Source organism: Rhododendron vialii, chromosome 12a (genome assembly GCF_030253575.1).
Source record: "Rhododendron vialii isolate Sample 1 chromosome 12a, ASM3025357v1".
Classification (NCBI taxonomy): domain Eukaryota; kingdom Viridiplantae; phylum Streptophyta; class Magnoliopsida; order Ericales; family Ericaceae; genus Rhododendron; species Rhododendron vialii.
In genome coordinates, this window is record NC_080568.1 from 29740241 (window position 1) to 29757870 (window position 17630).

At 37.5% G+C, this 17630-nt stretch overlaps 2 protein-coding genes and 1 non-coding gene across 8 annotated transcripts; 2 read left to right on the plus strand and 1 right to left on the minus strand.

Annotated features, from left to right (window-relative positions):
• Positions 1 to 1072: 1072 nt before the first annotated feature.
• On the minus strand, positions 1073 to 4849 carry LOC131310713 (protein MHF2 homolog). 6 transcript variants are annotated; one of them, XM_058337883.1, is made up of 7 exons: positions 4713 to 4812; positions 4580 to 4628; positions 4420 to 4460; positions 2626 to 2665; positions 2119 to 2172; positions 1923 to 2027; positions 1073 to 1413 (listed from the first exon to the last, which is right to left on the minus strand). In XM_058337883.1, the coding sequence occupies exons 1-6, from the start codon at positions 4734 to 4736 to the stop codon at positions 1924 to 1926; spliced, it is 312 nt and encodes a 103-aa protein (XP_058193866.1). In that variant the 5' UTR covers positions 4737 to 4812; the 3' UTR covers positions 1073 to 1413; position 1923. The 6 variants fall into 6 exon arrangements, with proteins under 6 accessions (XP_058193866.1, XP_058193867.1, XP_058193872.1 ...); XM_058337884.1 differs by having other exon boundaries at positions 1073 to 1423; XM_058337885.1 differs by lacking the exon at positions 1073 to 1413 and adding an exon at positions 1443 to 1571.
• Positions 4850 to 4873: 24 nt separating this feature from the next.
• TRNAT-UGU (transfer RNA threonine (anticodon UGU)) lies at positions 4874 to 4945 on the plus strand. Its single transcript has one exon. It is a non-coding gene; the product is annotated as a tRNA-Thr (tRNA).
• A 4349-nt stretch (positions 4946 to 9294) lies between these two features.
• On the plus strand, positions 9295 to 13705 carry LOC131310714 (autophagy-related protein 16-like). Its single transcript, XM_058337890.1, has 5 exons — positions 9295 to 9498; positions 9614 to 9740; positions 11581 to 11762; positions 11870 to 12065; positions 12585 to 13705. Coding segments are annotated over exons 1-5 (1527 nt in total). The 5' UTR covers positions 9295 to 9496; the 3' UTR covers positions 13605 to 13705.
• The last annotated feature ends 3925 nt before the right edge of the window (positions 13706 to 17630 follow it).

Sequence of the window (17630 nt, forward strand, 5' to 3'; positions counted from 1 at the left end):
ACTTCTGATGGGAATTGTTGTCTGAAACAACAATTCATGATCGATAAACAAAAAGATTAGCACTAGCTTCTAGTGGCTAATAAGTAGGTCTTTGATTTTCTACTATACTAAGTCCAAGTGAGGAAAATTACCACACTTTCCGCTATCACAATGTCTATCATGAAACCAAGACTCTAGATGAGAAATACGAAGTTTTCAGGTTGGCCTGGTGAATAGATTAACTGGCACCTCAACAGTAGGAGATAATTTGCTTTATTAGCAAAGGTCTTGGAGGCATCATTCATGACAAATCACGATGTATGCTAGCAGCCTAATACAGCTACGGGAGGTTTAGTGGTCTATATGAAATATCGAAGCCTAGCACAGAGTTTGTCGAGATTGCAAGGGAACAAATCAACAGCCCATAGGGCCATAATAGTGGAATAGCAACGAGAAACCAAGTGTCTAAATTTTCATGGTTAAGTTTTTTTTTTTTTTTTTTATCCGCTCATGGTTAAGTTGTCTCTTTGATTTCCAGTTTTCCACAACACATTATGCTGCCTTCCCATTTGAAAACACAGTAAGTTCGGTAGCTAGTAGCTACATGAAAAGGAAGCTCCAAACATGAATCATTATTTAAGAGCAAAAAAAAGGAAGCTTCAAACATGAATTATCATTTAAGAGCCAAAAGAAGGAAGACGAGTAAGAGATTACAGAACATAGGAGCTGAAGGATTTTTAAATGGGCAGGCATGAGAAAATTGATCCCAATGTATCCTATAACTGGAAGAATTCATTTCTGCTCCAGCAGAACAAAGCATATGGGGAATGAATCAGACTTATAACCAGTAAGCATCCTCGCAAGACAAGCACAGGACAAACCAGAGCTCTCTTTCTAAACAGGGAGTGCAACATACATGGAGAATTTGCAAGTAATCAGGGCTCTTAATCTTTTAAGTAACTACAATATAGCTTTATTTCTATCACCTACTCTATTCTTCACACAAACAAATGAATACACTTGCTCGTAACATACCAACTAAGACAACAACAGGAAGCAGACATGGTTCAATCAAGGATGCAAAAAACTGAAGGAACGAACGAAGAAATCCTTTCCAGAGTTAGAACAGCGCATTAAACACAATGACGAAAAAGAAGTTAATTTGTGCAAGAATCATTCATTTAGCTAAGCTGATAACTTGATGGTTAAGAGAGCTCTACATTAGAGAAAAGGAGAAGTAACACATACAAAGAGCTGGAACAAGCTCCAGGGTCTAGGCTGTCGTTCCATCAAGCATACTGACAAACAATCCGAAGATCTTTTTAAATTATCATTTGCTCTTCTATAGATTTACGGATTACTCAAAGATGCCAGAGGGAACTTCTAGTTTTGAAGTGGCAAAACTTAGAGGCTCCATTTCGCCCCATGCAAAGCCTGTGTCAAGCTCGTAAGTATCACAAGCAGATGATTAGAGTCATTGGACATCACCACTCTATAAGCAGAAGTCAAATGTAGGTATAGAGCCATTGGAAGTCTAAAAGCTTATAACAGCTTGTCAAAGGTAATTTAGTAACCACTAACCAGTACTACTGCTGGTAAACAAATACAAAAGTGAAAAGCATGAGATAAAACCAAAAGGAATCTAGATCCTATGAGGACAAAAAAGATTTCCAATAACATAAATACAAGCACAGAGAAAAACAACCGGTAGATATATTGGGACTATACATTTCATACTGATAGAAGACATCAAAAATTTGGAAGAATCCAAACTAATGGTCTGAAAGCAGTTCACAATTCAAACAATCATTTATCTCATACCACAGTACGCCAGTTACTGGTAGTAAAGCCCAAGGTTAAAGAAAGCATCCTATTCATTTGGTTCTAAACAAATGTAGACCCATATTTACAAAGTTCAAGCACACTTGTATTACTAGGAGTACCTTAAAAATCTAAAAGTAACTGTGGAAGAACCCTTTCCAGATGAGTTGCTTCTATTGTGCTAGCACCCTCCGCTTCCGCAATCGTAGCAGCACGTTCAACAGCCTCTAAATCAATGAAAATTGAGACATAAGCATGCAAAGGAAAAGGAACATATTTTTAAGAAGCATGGAAACTGCATTTAAGGCAGGTGGACACCTGTGACAAAGACTCTAAGAAGTTCAGAGCTCAGTTTCAAAGCATTTGCATTAGCTGCGCCAGTAGATCAAACATATCAGTCAAATGTTGTATTTCAGATATTGTTGTAGCTCCTTACTCCCAACAAAAAGGGATAACAATCCACAACACCAAATGCAGAATGTGTGTATTTGTGATTAGCCTAAGGATAGGCGAAAGAATATAATTGTGTCCGTTATATGCAAAGGAACCACCTAAAACACAGCAATTCCTTCCTTTCCCCAAACATAAAGGATTCACTAGACCTTAAAATTTAGAAGTTAAGGAATGTGTTTGCAGAAAGCATTCCAAGACTCCTGTTGCATAAAATAGTTATTTACACATCTAACATAACACCAGAATGTCCAAACATTGAAGTAATTTATCTTATTCACATAGTCACCTCAAATGAATTTATGGAGCTTGAATATCTTTAGAAAAAATAAACTCATAAAACTAATATCTTCCGAGAAATTCAGGGTTCCTTACCAAAGGTAGGACGACTTTTCTTGGACGTTCCAGCTCCTGGCTGCAAATAACAGAATTGTGAACTGTCAAGCACAACTAAATCTGCAAATAAAGGACAAGTTGAAAATTTTGCCCCTTGATATGCGGCATTCCAAGTTAAAAGCATTTGACGCCTCTACCGGACTTGAACCATCCACAAAATTCATACTACGCTCTATGACGAATGGTAAGTACTAGTAATGGCTGGGAATTTATTTTCACAACTTTTGGTCACCTTTTAAGTTTCAACCAATTGAAGCCTTACAAAAATCAAAAGCCATATTACCAAATAGTTTAACCAATGACGGGAAATAATATGGGTATTAAACAGCTTTGACAACAGAAAAAACATTACTTATTTGATGCAACTCATGCAAGAAAACAGCGGAGTTTTCGTCCTTCTTTGACGTTTAACAGAATAAAAGATGCACCTGCCATGTACTTAATAAACAATTAAATCTTCATCATTCACTACTTGACAAAGGTGATAATGAACATGTAGTTGCCTATCAAGAAACATGTGAGTAAGATAAGTGTAGCTGAAATGAGAACGTTGAGACGGATGGGTGGTAAGACTTTGCGAGACAGAATAAAGGTAAGGTGACAAAAAATAGATTAAGGCGGTTTGGACATGCTATTGTAGATTGACTGATAAGGTAGCTAGGAAAAGTGATATGATTACAGCTAAAGATAGCACTAAGGGAAGGGGTAGACAACTTTGAAATTAGAGGCAATAGTTTGAGGCAGGAGTATGAAAGGATCAAAGGGATTTTTTGAAAAGCATGGAACACGATGCCCTTGACAGAGCGCAATGGAAAAAATGAATTCATGAGGTCGACCCCAATCGATAGGGACTCAAGGCTCTGTTTGGTTAGGTTTTGTATAGTAGCCTATCAAAACAGAGCACAATGGAAAAAATGAATTCATGAGGTCGACCCCAATCGATAGGGACTCAAGGCTCTATTTGGTTAGGTTTTGTATAGTAGCCTATCAAAATTGTCATGTTGTAATCAACGGAATGGCTCCTAATAAACTCGAATTACATGAAAAGAGTTCTAGAAAACTATTAAGTGCTCTACGACAAAAAAAAAGAAGATGGAAATGAAAAATCGATAAATGGCCAGCTATACAAAATGATAAGCTTTCTAACTTCATAGATATTTGATAAGAGTCAGTGGTCTGAAAAACAAAGTCCATGTAACCTAGTGTTCTTATGCCAGTGCTCAGTGCAGCATGTAAATGATTCCTTAATCCTTACATGTGAGTTTTAAAGATCACTTTTGTTCACACACCAACTCATACCCCATCACAAAGTTTCCAAGTTTCCGCAGACCTCACCACTAAATTGCCCTTCCCTTCCTGTTCTTCATCAATATACTAATCCTCAGTAGCAAATGGAAAAATAATGCAAACCTAACTCCAAATCTAGGTATAGCAGTCAAGGCCCCGGTACTACGGACTTGGTCTCTCCATACAAGGCTTTGTCCTGGCTTTAATTGAGCCTCCCGCTACGGAAAGGTGCGATTACACCCCCAAGTGCTAGTTAGGTGCGCGTAAACTGCCCCGGACACCATCAAACATCTAACATAATATATCACTGTAAACCTGTGTCCTACTGCAATATACCACCAGTGCACTACACATTATTCAAGTAACAAAACACATTGACAAAACTCTGTTCCCCGCTCGTACATTCAAAACAAAACACCACTTAAGAACAGAAAAAACAAAGAGAAACACATCAGAATTCGGGAAAATGCGCGGAGACATCTTTACCTCTCCTTCCAAAGCCTCCGCGCCTTCGTTTTTCCCGCGCTCTGCGAGGAAAAAAATCAACATCCAGAAATCAAAACATCAAAGACAACATTCAATCGGAAATTGATAAAAAAAAAATTAATAAGTAGTAGAAAGCGGTGGATGAGGAAGAGAGCTCAACGGAGAGCTCTGCGGTTCCAGACGAGCTTGAAAATGGCGTGAATCAGATCCTGCAATTTACACTAGCATTGTCAGATATGAGAAGCAGAGATCGGATGAAGGAAGGGAAGCGGAGAATCGAGATTTGATTTTACAGGATCGAAAGTGTTGGCGTCCATTGGAGACGAAGAACGAGCGAGAGAAGGAATCGAGGAGGCGGTCGAGATCGGGAATTTGGTTTTTGGATTTTGTATCCGAAACTATGGTTTTAATGGATGATTTATTACTTAATTTTGCGAAGTAGTTTTCGCGAAGAGCCCCTATAGCTCAGTGGTAGAGCGCCAGTCTTGTAAACTGGAGGTCTGTAGTTCGATCCTGCATGGGGGCAACTTTTCATCAGGTCTGTTTTGTGGGGAAATTTTCACTTTCTAATCTTTTTTGACTCCCTCCGTCGCACGTAAAGTTTTAAAGTCAATCGCCTGCGAAATTACGTATAATATGTATATTGTTTGATAGTTTTTGTTGAGATCTTTTGAATTGTGTAAAAAAATCAATAAAAAATTATTTTAGTAAATACATTACTTTAAGTTTAAAAATTGCACGTTATTTCTTAAAGGACTAATTTTATGAGACAAAATGAGTAGAGGAGCGAGAACTTCATTACGTAAAACTAAATAAATTACGACGCCGCAAAATGGAAAAACTAAAATCCACCAATAGATTAATAATGCAGTGGTTTATTTACTTTGTATCTAGCATTTTTTTTTAAACGTTGATATTGTTGTGTCTTTACGCACCCACTAAAGTCACAAACCGTAAGACTTTTTTTTTTAAATGACAAATCGATTTGGTTCAACAAATAAGTAGATTTGTTTTTATCTTTTCCCACAAATAATCAATCGGCCCAAAGCTTGGTTGATTTTAGGATATCGTAATTTTTTTTACTTATTCGGTTTTTTATCTAACTATATAGTATACTTCTATTGTCTTTAGTTTTTCTTAGCTTTAACTTAATTTCGTGTTACATTTTACTTCTAATGCTTTTGACAACTAATTCTTCGCCGATTCATGCTTGATAAAAATTAAATCGAAAAACTAGATTAAATAGACTACATCAAGGCCTCGTTCCCGCTGAGATTCTTAATTTTTAAGTACTTACTTACCGTTTCACGAGATAAGTCATTCTCTCGCAAGACATCACCTTTAATTTCAAAAATAAGTACTACTTATTTGAAAATTCTGAAGTATTTAGCAAACTCGATACCAATATTACCCCACGTTTTTTATCATGTCCCATTGGATTTGGGGCACCAATAGATAATCTTTTAGTTGACTTCAACCATCAGTTCGTTCAACTTCAATTTTAGCAAACACACTACATAGGTTTAAGAACAAGTCCTACTTGTGCGGCTGTGCCTTGAGATTTATTTAAGACGGTCTTCCCGTACCAAAAACAAAATGATAATTTGGCTAGAAGGCTGATTTAGTAATCAAAATTTTTTCTGAGGTTCGGAATGAAAAATGTTGTGCAGCCAACGGAGGAAAAAAAAGAGTAAAAGTTTGACGTAGCGGTCAAGTTTTGGGACTTTCCGTTCCACTTTTTAAATAAGTATTTAAAAAATAAAAACATATTTTTAAGCTTAAAAATAATGAGCTTATAACTCTCTCTGTCTTAGTTTCATTGTTCATTGTTCATTTTTGAATTGCTTATATCTTTCAATTTATAATGTTTTTCAAAATTTTGAAAACTTTGTATTATAGAATTAATCGAGTTCTATCAAACAAAATTCATATTGCATATTTTTCAAGATCTACACTAAAAGATATAAGCAAAAGACATAAAAGAGACAAACAAAATAATGGACAATAAAAATGTGACGGAGGAAGTAAATATTTTTTTTTTACAATGTCATCCATATTGTTTATATATATATATATATATATATATTTCAGTAAGTCTATTATTTTTAAGTTTGAAAATTACAAATAAGTACTTATTTTTAAGAGGGTAAACTAGGGCTATCTCTTAAAGTTCCAGGTACCTCTTACGTAAATATCAACTCCTTTGGAGCAATTTATTGGGATTTCCGTTAATATACAATGAGATTGGTCCATCGAGATTAGTTAAAGTGCGTGTAAGCTAGCTCAGACACTTGAGTTATAAAAAAAATGTAGTAGCTTCAAACACTCTATAAACATAAATACAAACATATAAACACACACAAACAAGTCACAAGTCGTTTGGGGGCCTGGTTGTAGCTCGGGGTGTAAACGAGCCGAGCCAAGCCAAGCTCTGAGTATTCGAGCTCGACTCAATGGAGTATTAACAAAAATGCTACATGCACAACCGTTGTGTTGGTTGTGTGGGTAATTCTGACCGTCCAGATGTATTTGGATGGTCTAGATTTTAAGCAAACTTTTCTAAGAACAAGTCTAACTTTTATGGGAAAGAGTTTGAATGAATCCTGGCCATTTGTTACAGCAATGGACGGCTAGAGATTGGTTGTGTGTTGTGTTTTACACAACCGTTGTGTATGTAGCACTTTTGGAGTATTAAACAGGGGCGGAGCCCTGGCCCTGGCTCCCCGAGCGTTCGAGTTTTAAAATTTTTATTTTGTATATGCTTGATTTTGAATATTATTGATATTTATTCATATATAGCTACTTATAATTTTAATAATTTTTGGTTTGATTTGATAAAAATCAATTATTTTAGATTCTCATTTCTCAATTTCTTTCATAAATAAAAAATAAATATATGACAATTGAAGTTGCCACAAGAAAAAAATAAAAGGGCAAATTACTCAAATGGTCTCTATAGTTTGGTTTTTGTGTCACTTTGGTCCCTATAGTTTTAATTGGCTCAATTTTAATCCTGTAGTTTTGATTTTGTGCCAATTAAGTACAATCACTAACTTCCATTTCCTCCTACTAACGGATCAATTGTGAAAATTGCACTTGACCCCCCGTGATTTGCACTTGGTATAAATTTTCCCTTATTCATTTAGAAACTTCAACACAACCCATAGCGATTTTGCATATTAAAGTGAATCGTTACATGCGTTAATGACAATTTATTTATTCTACTTTTGTTAGTTTTGAGTCAAATATTTCTTGAATTATTGATTCGTCTTGACCAAAGGAACGTAAAATGTAAAAAGTTGTATTTGACTTTTCTAAGTCACTAAGTACAGATATAAACCAACATATATTCGGAAAGTTTTATCGTGTCTCAATCCCACTGTCGGAAATTACTCTTGCATCTCGTTGTCAACTTCTTTCGAAACCACCATATCAAAAGCTCACAAAACCATGAAGTGGTGCTAACAAAGAGCTATATACTATAGTTTATCAAAACAAAAAATTGGATTAAATCTCAAACTATCAACATTCATTTTTTGTTCTGATTAATTTTTCTTAATCCAATTTTTTTAGGTTATTAATAGTCTCAACAAGAGGAATAACAAAAAGTAAAAAATTATGTCCAAAATCCTAAAAAACATTCACTAACGAAAAAAATAATACAATATAGACATAAATATGTATGTGTTTATAAACTATAGTATATAGTTTTTTTGTTAGCACCACTTCATGGTTTTGTGAGCTTTTGATATGGTGGTTTCGGAAGAAGTTGACAACAAGATGCAAGAGTGATTTCTGACAGTGGGATTGAGACACGACAAAACTTCCCGAATATATGTTGGTTTATATTTATACTTAGCGACTTAGAAAAGTCAAATACAACTTTTTACATTTTACGTTTCTCTGGTTAAGATGAATAAATAATTCAAGAAATATTTGACTCAAAACTAACAAAAGTAGAATAAATAACTTGTCATTAATCCATGTAATGATTCACTTTAATATACAAAATCACCATGGGTTGTGTTGAAGTTTCTAAATGAATAAGAGGAAATTTATGCCAAGTGCAAATCATAGGGGGTCAAGTGCAATTTGCACAATTGGTTCCGTTAGTAGGAGGAAATGGAAGTTAGTGATTGTACTTAATTGGCACAAAATCAAAACTACAGGGTTAAAATCGAGCCAATTAAAACTATAAGGACCAAAGTGACACAAAGACTAAACTACAAGAACCATTTGAGTAATTTGCCCAAAACAAAATGATTGATATGCTTTAATTGCATTAGGCTATTATAATGTCAATGTTTAAATGTAATGTATTAGAAAACAAAAATGTTATGATATATTAACAAATATACGTTCTGGGAAAAAATACGTCTATTAAGCCGGCCCGCGTGAAAATACTTGCTTTGCCATTAGTATTAAACTAGTCGAGCCGAGTTGAGTCTTAACGAACCGAGTCTCGAGCTGCTCGCAAGCACCTCAGTTTTTGCACCCCAGTTGTTGCAAAGTTGGAAGGAAGGAGTACTAGCTGTGAACCCGGGGACCCGCTGAGCGGCACCCCAGCCGAGTGGGTGTTGAGCGGGCAATCCGGCCGTTCATCTCGAAATTAACGGTCCGGATCAAAACATTTTTTCCCTTTTTCTTTTTCTTTTTCTTTTTTTAAAATCAATTTGGTATCTTTATATTCGAACCGTCCAAAACACCTTTGGATAGCCGAGATGCGCTCAACACCCGCCAAACACCCCTGCTTGGCAGGGTCTCCCGGTCCGTAGTGTAGTACCTACGGGCAATTGTCTGTAATATGAAGGGTGATTAGCATGTTTACCCAGAAAAAAGAAAAAAGGTTTGAAGAAGAATTTATTAATCAAATTCCCAAATCAATCAATTAGGAGTATGTATCACTATCACCCTCAAATTAAAAACTTCCTTGTAATGATTTTTCCATTCCATGATTATTCTCTAGCTTCTTCTTCTTCAAACTCCATAACTTTCTTCTCACTCTAAAACGTCAACGGGCTCTCTCTCCAGAAACCCTAAATGAACGATTGCTCCGGCCCACTCCGATTTGATCACCATGTAAGCATTATATTTTCCCGTCAATGGCTTCGATTGTTCTATTCTGTGCTTATATACTCATGGATATATATATATTGTCTTGATGACGCGAATTTTGAATTTTTTTTTTTTTCAGGTCAGAAGACGAAATAGCGATGGATGCAATAAAGCACGCTCTGAATGCTCTTCGGAAGCGGCATGTGCTCGAAGAGGGCGCTCATTCCCCTGCTTTCATCGCTCTTTCTAGGCCTCTTGTTGCTCAGGTGCGCCTTATCTATATATTTATACATCCATATATGTACGTTTGTACGCAGTAGTTACACATGAGTATCCTTCTTAGTTACGTAATCTGCGTGCGTGAGTGCGAGCAAGAGCGGGTACGGCAGCGCGAAAGTGACTTTTGAAAAGATTCCAAACTGCTAAAATTTGGAAGACCGAGGATTGAGAACAGGAGTGAAGGGTAAGGATTATATGACTTAGGTATTAGGTATATCCGTTATGGTAAAGTATGTATGTAAGTGTTTTACTTGATGAGCTAGGGTTTTTCGTGGCATGCATTTTTAGCTAGGGCTAACAAAATGTTTCAATTGCATGAGTTACCAAGACTGCATTACTATTTGTAATAGCGATGTTGAACTAAATTGTAGTAATATGGAATTTTTGTTCGCATGAGTGATGCACTTTGATGGAATGATGAGCTGGATTATGGATTGGAGACTTGTTATTTGGTGGTAGTTGGATAAATTTGTTAAACATCGTAAGATGTATGCTTGAGGATGCATGAAGAGAAAAATGTTATGGAGGCATTTCTACATATGAAGCAATATGAACAACTTCCACTTGCTATCGACTTTAAACTGTATGCAACACTTGTGATTGGTTGAATTCTATGTTTTAACCATTGGCTCCCTGGAGGACGCACGAAAGGTTGAGGTCGCATTCTTCCGATAAAGAGAGTCAAGTTCGATACGTTTTCGAAAATGATGAAGAGATTAAAGTTCGTTTTGTTTTTGAAAATGATAAGGAGACTAAAGTTCGAGTCTTCTAATTAGTGTAAGCTAAAATATCTTCTCTTCCCGTTGAGTTTTTTTAGGCTGACATCCTCTTTTCATACAATCGATGCTTGCACTCTAGGCCTTCATCTTTTCCCTGTGAGGCTTTAACTCATAATTTTTATCTGTTTCTTTTTCTTTCTTTTTTTCTCCCTTGATTAGTGGTGTCATAGCCTCTCACTAAAGCATTCATTCACATTTCATTTTCTCTAGTCATCCCACTCAGATATCTAAACCTCTGGATGCTCTCATGTGGGTTGGTTGGATATGAAGCATGTCTTCTTTCCTCAACAACCCAGATTTATCATGCTGTGGGGCTGGACTTTTTTACATGTTCTATTTTGTGGTTTCCTGGATGTTAATTTTCATTTTATGGATTATGCATCAAAAGGATGGAAGTATTAAACATTGTGCAGGGCAATGTTTTGTAGCTAGTGAATTTTCCTCTCTTTGGGCGTCGATCAATACATCACTTAATCACATGCCTACTCTGTCATGTCTCATCTTCAGTCATCTAGGCTCACTTTAAAGTGTGTATCTACTTGTCATAGGAATGCCCCAACTCAGAAATACTGTTGCATGTTTCTTTCGGATGTTTTCTAGGATCTGTTATCTTGCTTCATCAGTTCTGTTTTTTGGAGTCTATCACAATCCCACGAATCCCAGGCTCGAGAAAGGTGTAACAGTTAAGAAGGAAATTTAGCTATCTGATTCTCTTGTGCTTGACTTGTATAGAAGTACTACATGTCTTCCCTTAGTTCAGAAACAAGGATTGTTTTTTTAAAAGTTCCATACTCTTTCCAAAATGTGATATTGAAATTCTCATTTGAGTAGTTGATCTTTTTTCTCATTGCGTGCTTCTTCCTCTAGTTACTTACCAACCTACATATTTGTTGGTTTTAGTTGGACTGCTTGAACTATTTGACTTTTTTCCCATCACAATAACTTGATTCTTTAAGACCTACCTTTCGCCATGATTTTGTCAACTATTTGTCTATATGACTTCTCTATTTAGAGATTGTGTTTGATATTGTAATTTTTTGTATTGAAGGGCTCAGAATGGAAAGAGAAGGCAGAAAATCTGGAAGTGGAACTTCAGCAATGTTACAAAGCTCAGTCACGATTATCCGAGCAGCTTGTGGTTGAAGTGGCAGAGTCCAGAGCTTCAAAAGCATTAGCTCAAGAGAAAGAAGCCCTAATCTCGGAGTTGCAAAATGAGCTTACAGAAACAAGGTTGCTTTTCCCCTGTTTCTGACCATAGATTTTTTGTCCTTAGGTCATAACAACATTGAGATTCTAAGGTGTTGAGTGGACTGTTGATATAAGTGTGCATGCTGCAGGGATAAATGCACTCATCTAACCACGCTTTTAGAAGAAAAGACTGAAGCTTTAGAACTGGTCATGAGTGAGCATAAGGCAATAAAAGCAGAACTTGAGGAGATGATCTTGAGAGCTAAACATGCTGAGGCTGAAAATAAGACTTTAATTGACCGTTGGATGCTACAGAAGATGCAGGATGCTGAACGCCTGAACGAGGTACTTAATTTCTTATGTGGGTCTGTTCGGTTTTTTTTACTAGTCTACTATTCACTGCTTGGTAATGAGTAGAAAGAAGTATGGTAAGAAAGGAAAGCTGATGGTGTATCTCGATGTTATCAATATTAGTGGAGTCTCAGCCATCTGTTTTTACCGTGCAGTTTGACACAATGAATATTGGAACCTATGGTTACCATTTTGTTGCTGAAAACCAGCTGGAGAAAACTTTTATTTTCTGTTTTTTTTTTCTTTCATGGGCATGGTCCAGAGATTTGCTATCGTAGCACTTGTATTGCTGAAGAGTTTAATTATACTGAATGCTAACCTTATGAAAAACGTACAGTAGGTTCTTGTTCTACCCAATTTACCTATGTGGAATGTTGAAGCACAAGATCTCTATTCTTGATTCTAAGAAAATAAAAGTTGCAGTGAAGTATTAGAGTCGAAATTCGACTATGCACTTAACTATGTGATTTATCACGTGTTAGGTTCTCTCTATTGTTTTGCTTGTGTTATTAGGCTAATGCACTGTATGAAGACATGCTCAATCGGCTCAAGGCGAGTGGTCTAGAACAACTAGCAAGGCAGCAAGTTGATGGCGTGGTCCGCCGAAGCCAAGGTTCTGAGTTCTACGTGGAGTCCACTATTCCTACTGTGTCCAAACACAAGATACCTGCGCATGAAGGCGGATGTGCTGCCATAATCTTTGACTACAGCTCTGGAAAATTGGTTAGTGGAGGACAAGACAGGACTATCAAAATGTGGGATACAAACACTGGCTCACTCAGTCGTAGTCTTTTTGGTTGCCTTGGCTCAGTTCTTGATCTCACGATTACCCACGATAACAAATCCATAATCGCCGCAAGCAGTTCAAATAATCTCTACGTATGGGATGTAAACTCGGGACGGATGAATCATACCCTGACGGGCCACACGGATAAAGTATGTGCGGTAGATGTGAGCAAAGTCTCAAGTCGACTTGTAGTAAGTGCTGCTTACGACCGTACTATAAAAATTTGGGATCTTTTTAAAGGGTACTGCACCAACACTCTAATTTTCCATAGCAATTGCAATGCCATTTGCTTCAGTATGGATGGACAGACCATCTGTTCAGGTCATGTGGATGGGAATCTGCGGTTATGGGATATCCAAACGGGAAAGCTCCTTAGTGAAGTTGCTGCACATTCTATGGCTGTTACTTCGATCTCTGCTTCTAGAAACGGAAACATGATATTAACAAGTGGGAGAGACAATTTGCACAATTTGTTTGATATTCGGTCTCTTGAAGTTTGTGGAACCCTAAAAGCGAGCGGAAACAGAGTGGCATCGAATTGGAGCCGATCTTGCCTTAGTCCGGACGACAGTTATGTTGCTGCTGGATCTGCTGATGGGTCTGTCTACATTTGGTCGGTATCAAAATCTAGTATAGTGAGCACTCTGAAGGAGCACAATTCTTCTGTCCTATGTTGTTCATGGAGTGGTCTTGGGAAGCCTTTAGCCTCCTCTGACAAGAGTGGGATTATTTGTACATGGACGTGATTGATCACACTTGGTGCATATCAGAATTTGTTTACTGCAACTTTGTTGTTCTTTTCCTGTAAATACAATGGTATATCTGTATGATTCACTTTGTTTTTTAAGATGTGCAGAGTTTATGGTCAGTTTAATGTTTGACTGGTTGGACATCCAGTGTTGCCCTAAACAGGTCAATGCAGTTTCTGGAAAATTAGCGGGTGATCCGTGGGCGCCAACCAACCCCTTTCTCCATCGCGCAATGATTTAGGATATAAAACCGAGTGTGTAGATCTTACATGATTGAGTGGTGAAAACGGAGGTTGGGCCGCAATATGGCATTGCCCCTAGTAGCACGCCTCCTTTTGTTTTGCGCCACTGTCGTCCTCTAGATCGTCATGTTCTTTGCCAGCCCACACACCAGCCACCACACGCTTAAACCCATAGGCCTTTAAAACAGATCTAGACGTAGAAGGGCAATGGCTCAACTCTGGACGAAGAGCAGCGAAGAAAGAAAACAGCTGTGGCTGCTGAAAATGTTAGCGATCCCGATCAGCTTTGATTTCGATTCCTTTTTGGGATATTGGCAATTCTATTTCTCTACCAGCCTTGTCGTTCGCTTCCCAATTTTCCATTTGGGTTCAGAACGTTCTCCAGTTGGCTTTTCCCCATTGATCTCATTCTGGTGAACCAAGCACTCTACCCTATTCCAGTGACCCAGAGCGCCAATTCAGTTTTGGTAGTTGCCGACCTAATCGGTTTGTTCACAGTTACTACCGTCTTTTGAGATGTCGTTTATGCCGAAAAAATAAGGCTCTGTTTGGAACTTGTGGAAGGAAAGAGAAGAGGAGAGAAAATAATTAAGAAGGAAAATGAGAGAAAATGAGGGGGGAAATTTTACTATTCCTAGAACTCTATTTTGCCATTTTCTCTCCCCTTTCCTCTCCAACCGAACAGGGGAAGAGAAAATCTTTAAACTTTTGTTTTCTTTCCCTTCCTTTCCACATTTTCCAAACAAATTAGCCTAATCATCCCACTATCAGACAATAGCCACCTCTCTCTCTCTCTCTCTCTGACTATTAGGAACGAGTTTGCTGCATTATTTAGGAATGTGAAATTAATATGTAATCCGTGGATGAAAACCGAAACCACAGATTGGCCTGTTTGGGAACAAGACCGTAGGGCTTTTGGTCCGGTTACAGATTGCATTTTCTTAGAATCATGACTTGCGGTTCGGTCTTCGAGTTGTTAAGAATCCAAACCAATCCAACCTATATGCAACCCCATCCCGCACCATGTCAAAGTTAAGACTGTCACACCGTATACTACTTGTGTGTTTATTATCTTCTGGGTATGTGCAGTATTCTTTGTAAGTAATTGTTTCAAACTCTAATAATTTAGAGAACCTTTCTGACTTTAATTAACTCCTCTAAATTCAATAGTCTCCATCGTTTAAAAAGAACGATAAAGCAATGCATCATCAGATTCTTGAGCAAAGATTTCAGAAAAGAGAGCAAAATGGAAAATTCAAGACAAAGAAGGCACGCATCCATTTATTTATGAGGAGATTAGGAATGCGTTCCTAATTGCCGGATTTTTGGAATCCTTCCTCAACGGAGATAGGATCCTCTGAACTTCTGTGTCGAGAGATTTTCCGGCCGTTAAATTTAAGACATAAATATATATATCACACAGTCCAACGGTTGAAAACTTCTCGGCATAGAATTTTTTGGAACAAAGGAAATCGGACCCCCTCTCAACGGCTACTCTTTGGGGGCGTGAACCAAAATGAGTAGAGTCCACGTTCAAGTTTAACTTGCAAACATTCAAAATTTGTTCAAATTTGGTTAATCTTGAATGAGCTTTCAGTGAGCAAACACGAACTTTAACTTCAATAACTTCGTTCGTTTATCAGCCAAACCTACGCTATTGGGGGATGATGCAGTGTAGTGGTATGCCCAATACCGTGCTGCGCATCGTACATCCGACAGCTCGGATTTTATCTCGACAGTAAACGGCTCTCAATCATTGGTTGCCGAGATAAGATCCGAGCCGTCGGACGCACAATCTGATGGCTCGGAGTTGCGCAGCACACAAACAGCACCAACCCGAAGTCCGGTGTAGAGTCCATCCATACTTAACAAAAAACAAGTTGTTGCAATGGATAATTACTTTGATCCAATGGTTTAGGCTCATTTTTCTCCTTTTTAGTAAAGTGTTCACACTTTTTGCACATATTACACAATTGCCATATGAGTTTATTTACTCTTAACAATTGTACAATAATGTCTCTGTGTTTTTTTTTTTTTTTAAAAAGAGAGAAGAATTAATACCAAAACTTTCCAAATTCTATGTTAATTTGAAGAATATATACATGGGAAAGCGTTCTGGGGACACAAAAAAAGACCCTGTATCTCAACAGATACAACCATTGAAACCAATGGCTGAGATTAAAAGTTCACAAAAAATTACTATTGGCCATAAAGAATTACTCATAGCTACAAAGAATTACTCCTGGCCGCGATGAATTACTCTTGGCCGCAAGAATCACATTTGGCCGCAAAGAATTACTCGTGACCGCAAAAATTACTTTTGGCCAATTATTACTTTTGGCTGCATCGAATTGCACTTGGTCACGAAGAATTACTCTTGGCCGCATCGGATTCCTTTTGGCCATTACGAATTGCACTTGGCCGCTACGAATTACACTTGGCCGCTTCGAATTGTTCTTGACCGCATCGAATTGCACTTGGCCAAGTGCAATTCTGTGCGGCTAAGTGCAATTCTGTGCAGCCAAGTGCAATTCGTAGCGGCCAAAAGTAATTCTTCGTGACCCAGTGCAACTCGATGCGGCCAAGTGCAATTCAATGCAGACAAGTGCAATTCGATGCGGTTACGTGCAATTCGATGCAGCCAAAAGTAATTCTTGGAAAAGATTAATTCATTGCGGCCACGAGTAATTCATTGCAGCCAATTCTTTTTAGTCTCGATCGTTAGTTGCCGAAATGATATTCGAGTTGTCGGATGTACGATCCGACGGCTCGAAGATGCACAACACCTAAGCCAAAATCCACACTTGGGGGCAAAACAAACTTATAAAAAACGTATCAAAGTATTCACACAATCCACTCAAACCTTAAGGAGATTCTCGTTGATTTTGTACTTTAAAATACTCCTTCTGCCTCAAATTCAAATTGAATGACATTTTTTCAAATTTGTGTAATTTTTCATTACTTATATCTTTCAATCTTTAATGTTTTATTTGAGTTTGAAAATTTTGTATAATAGAATTAATCGACAACTATCAAACAAAATCCATATTGTATATTTTTTGAGATTCATATTGAAAGATATAAGGAAATGAAATTGATACAGATATCAAAAATTATCATCCAATTTAGGACGGAGGGAGTATAAGAAGATTCTTGTTGATTCCTTATTTAAGGTACTCTTCTCCTTCCAATCTCTGTCAAACCATGGTGGTTTCAACCTTCAAGCAACACGAAAAAAAAAATAAAGTTCTAGAGTTTGGACAGATACCCAAGTTTTGAGAGTATTCTTCAAAGTCTAGGGTTTAATTTCTCACATGGTAAGTACTCTGAAATAAGTGGGGGGCCGTGACTAGCGTGGTCGCGCTAGCTCCCCCGGAGATTTGGATTGCACAGTCGGGTTCATTTAATGATCTGACTATAGGACAGTTCCTCCATCACCCAAAAAAAAAAAAGTTCGATAAAAAACTAAAAAGTAAGTTACAGAAAAAAGCAGTTCTAAAGACTTAAATTAATTTGTTTCTCCCTTGCTATAAATCGTGGCTCAAGTCTCCAACTGAGAACAACCAATGCTTCTCCCGCCAAAAGTAACGTGTTGGGCATGCACATACCTCACCCAATACTGCACCCAACAATCCTCCACAAGCTTTTCCCCCTATAACTGATCTCATTTTCTGTAACTTTTCCCCCTTTCTTTTTGTTTGTTAATACTACTTTTTCATGTGTTACACAAACCCACCTATAAAAAAATCCTTGCTTGTATAAGTATCTATCCATATGCATA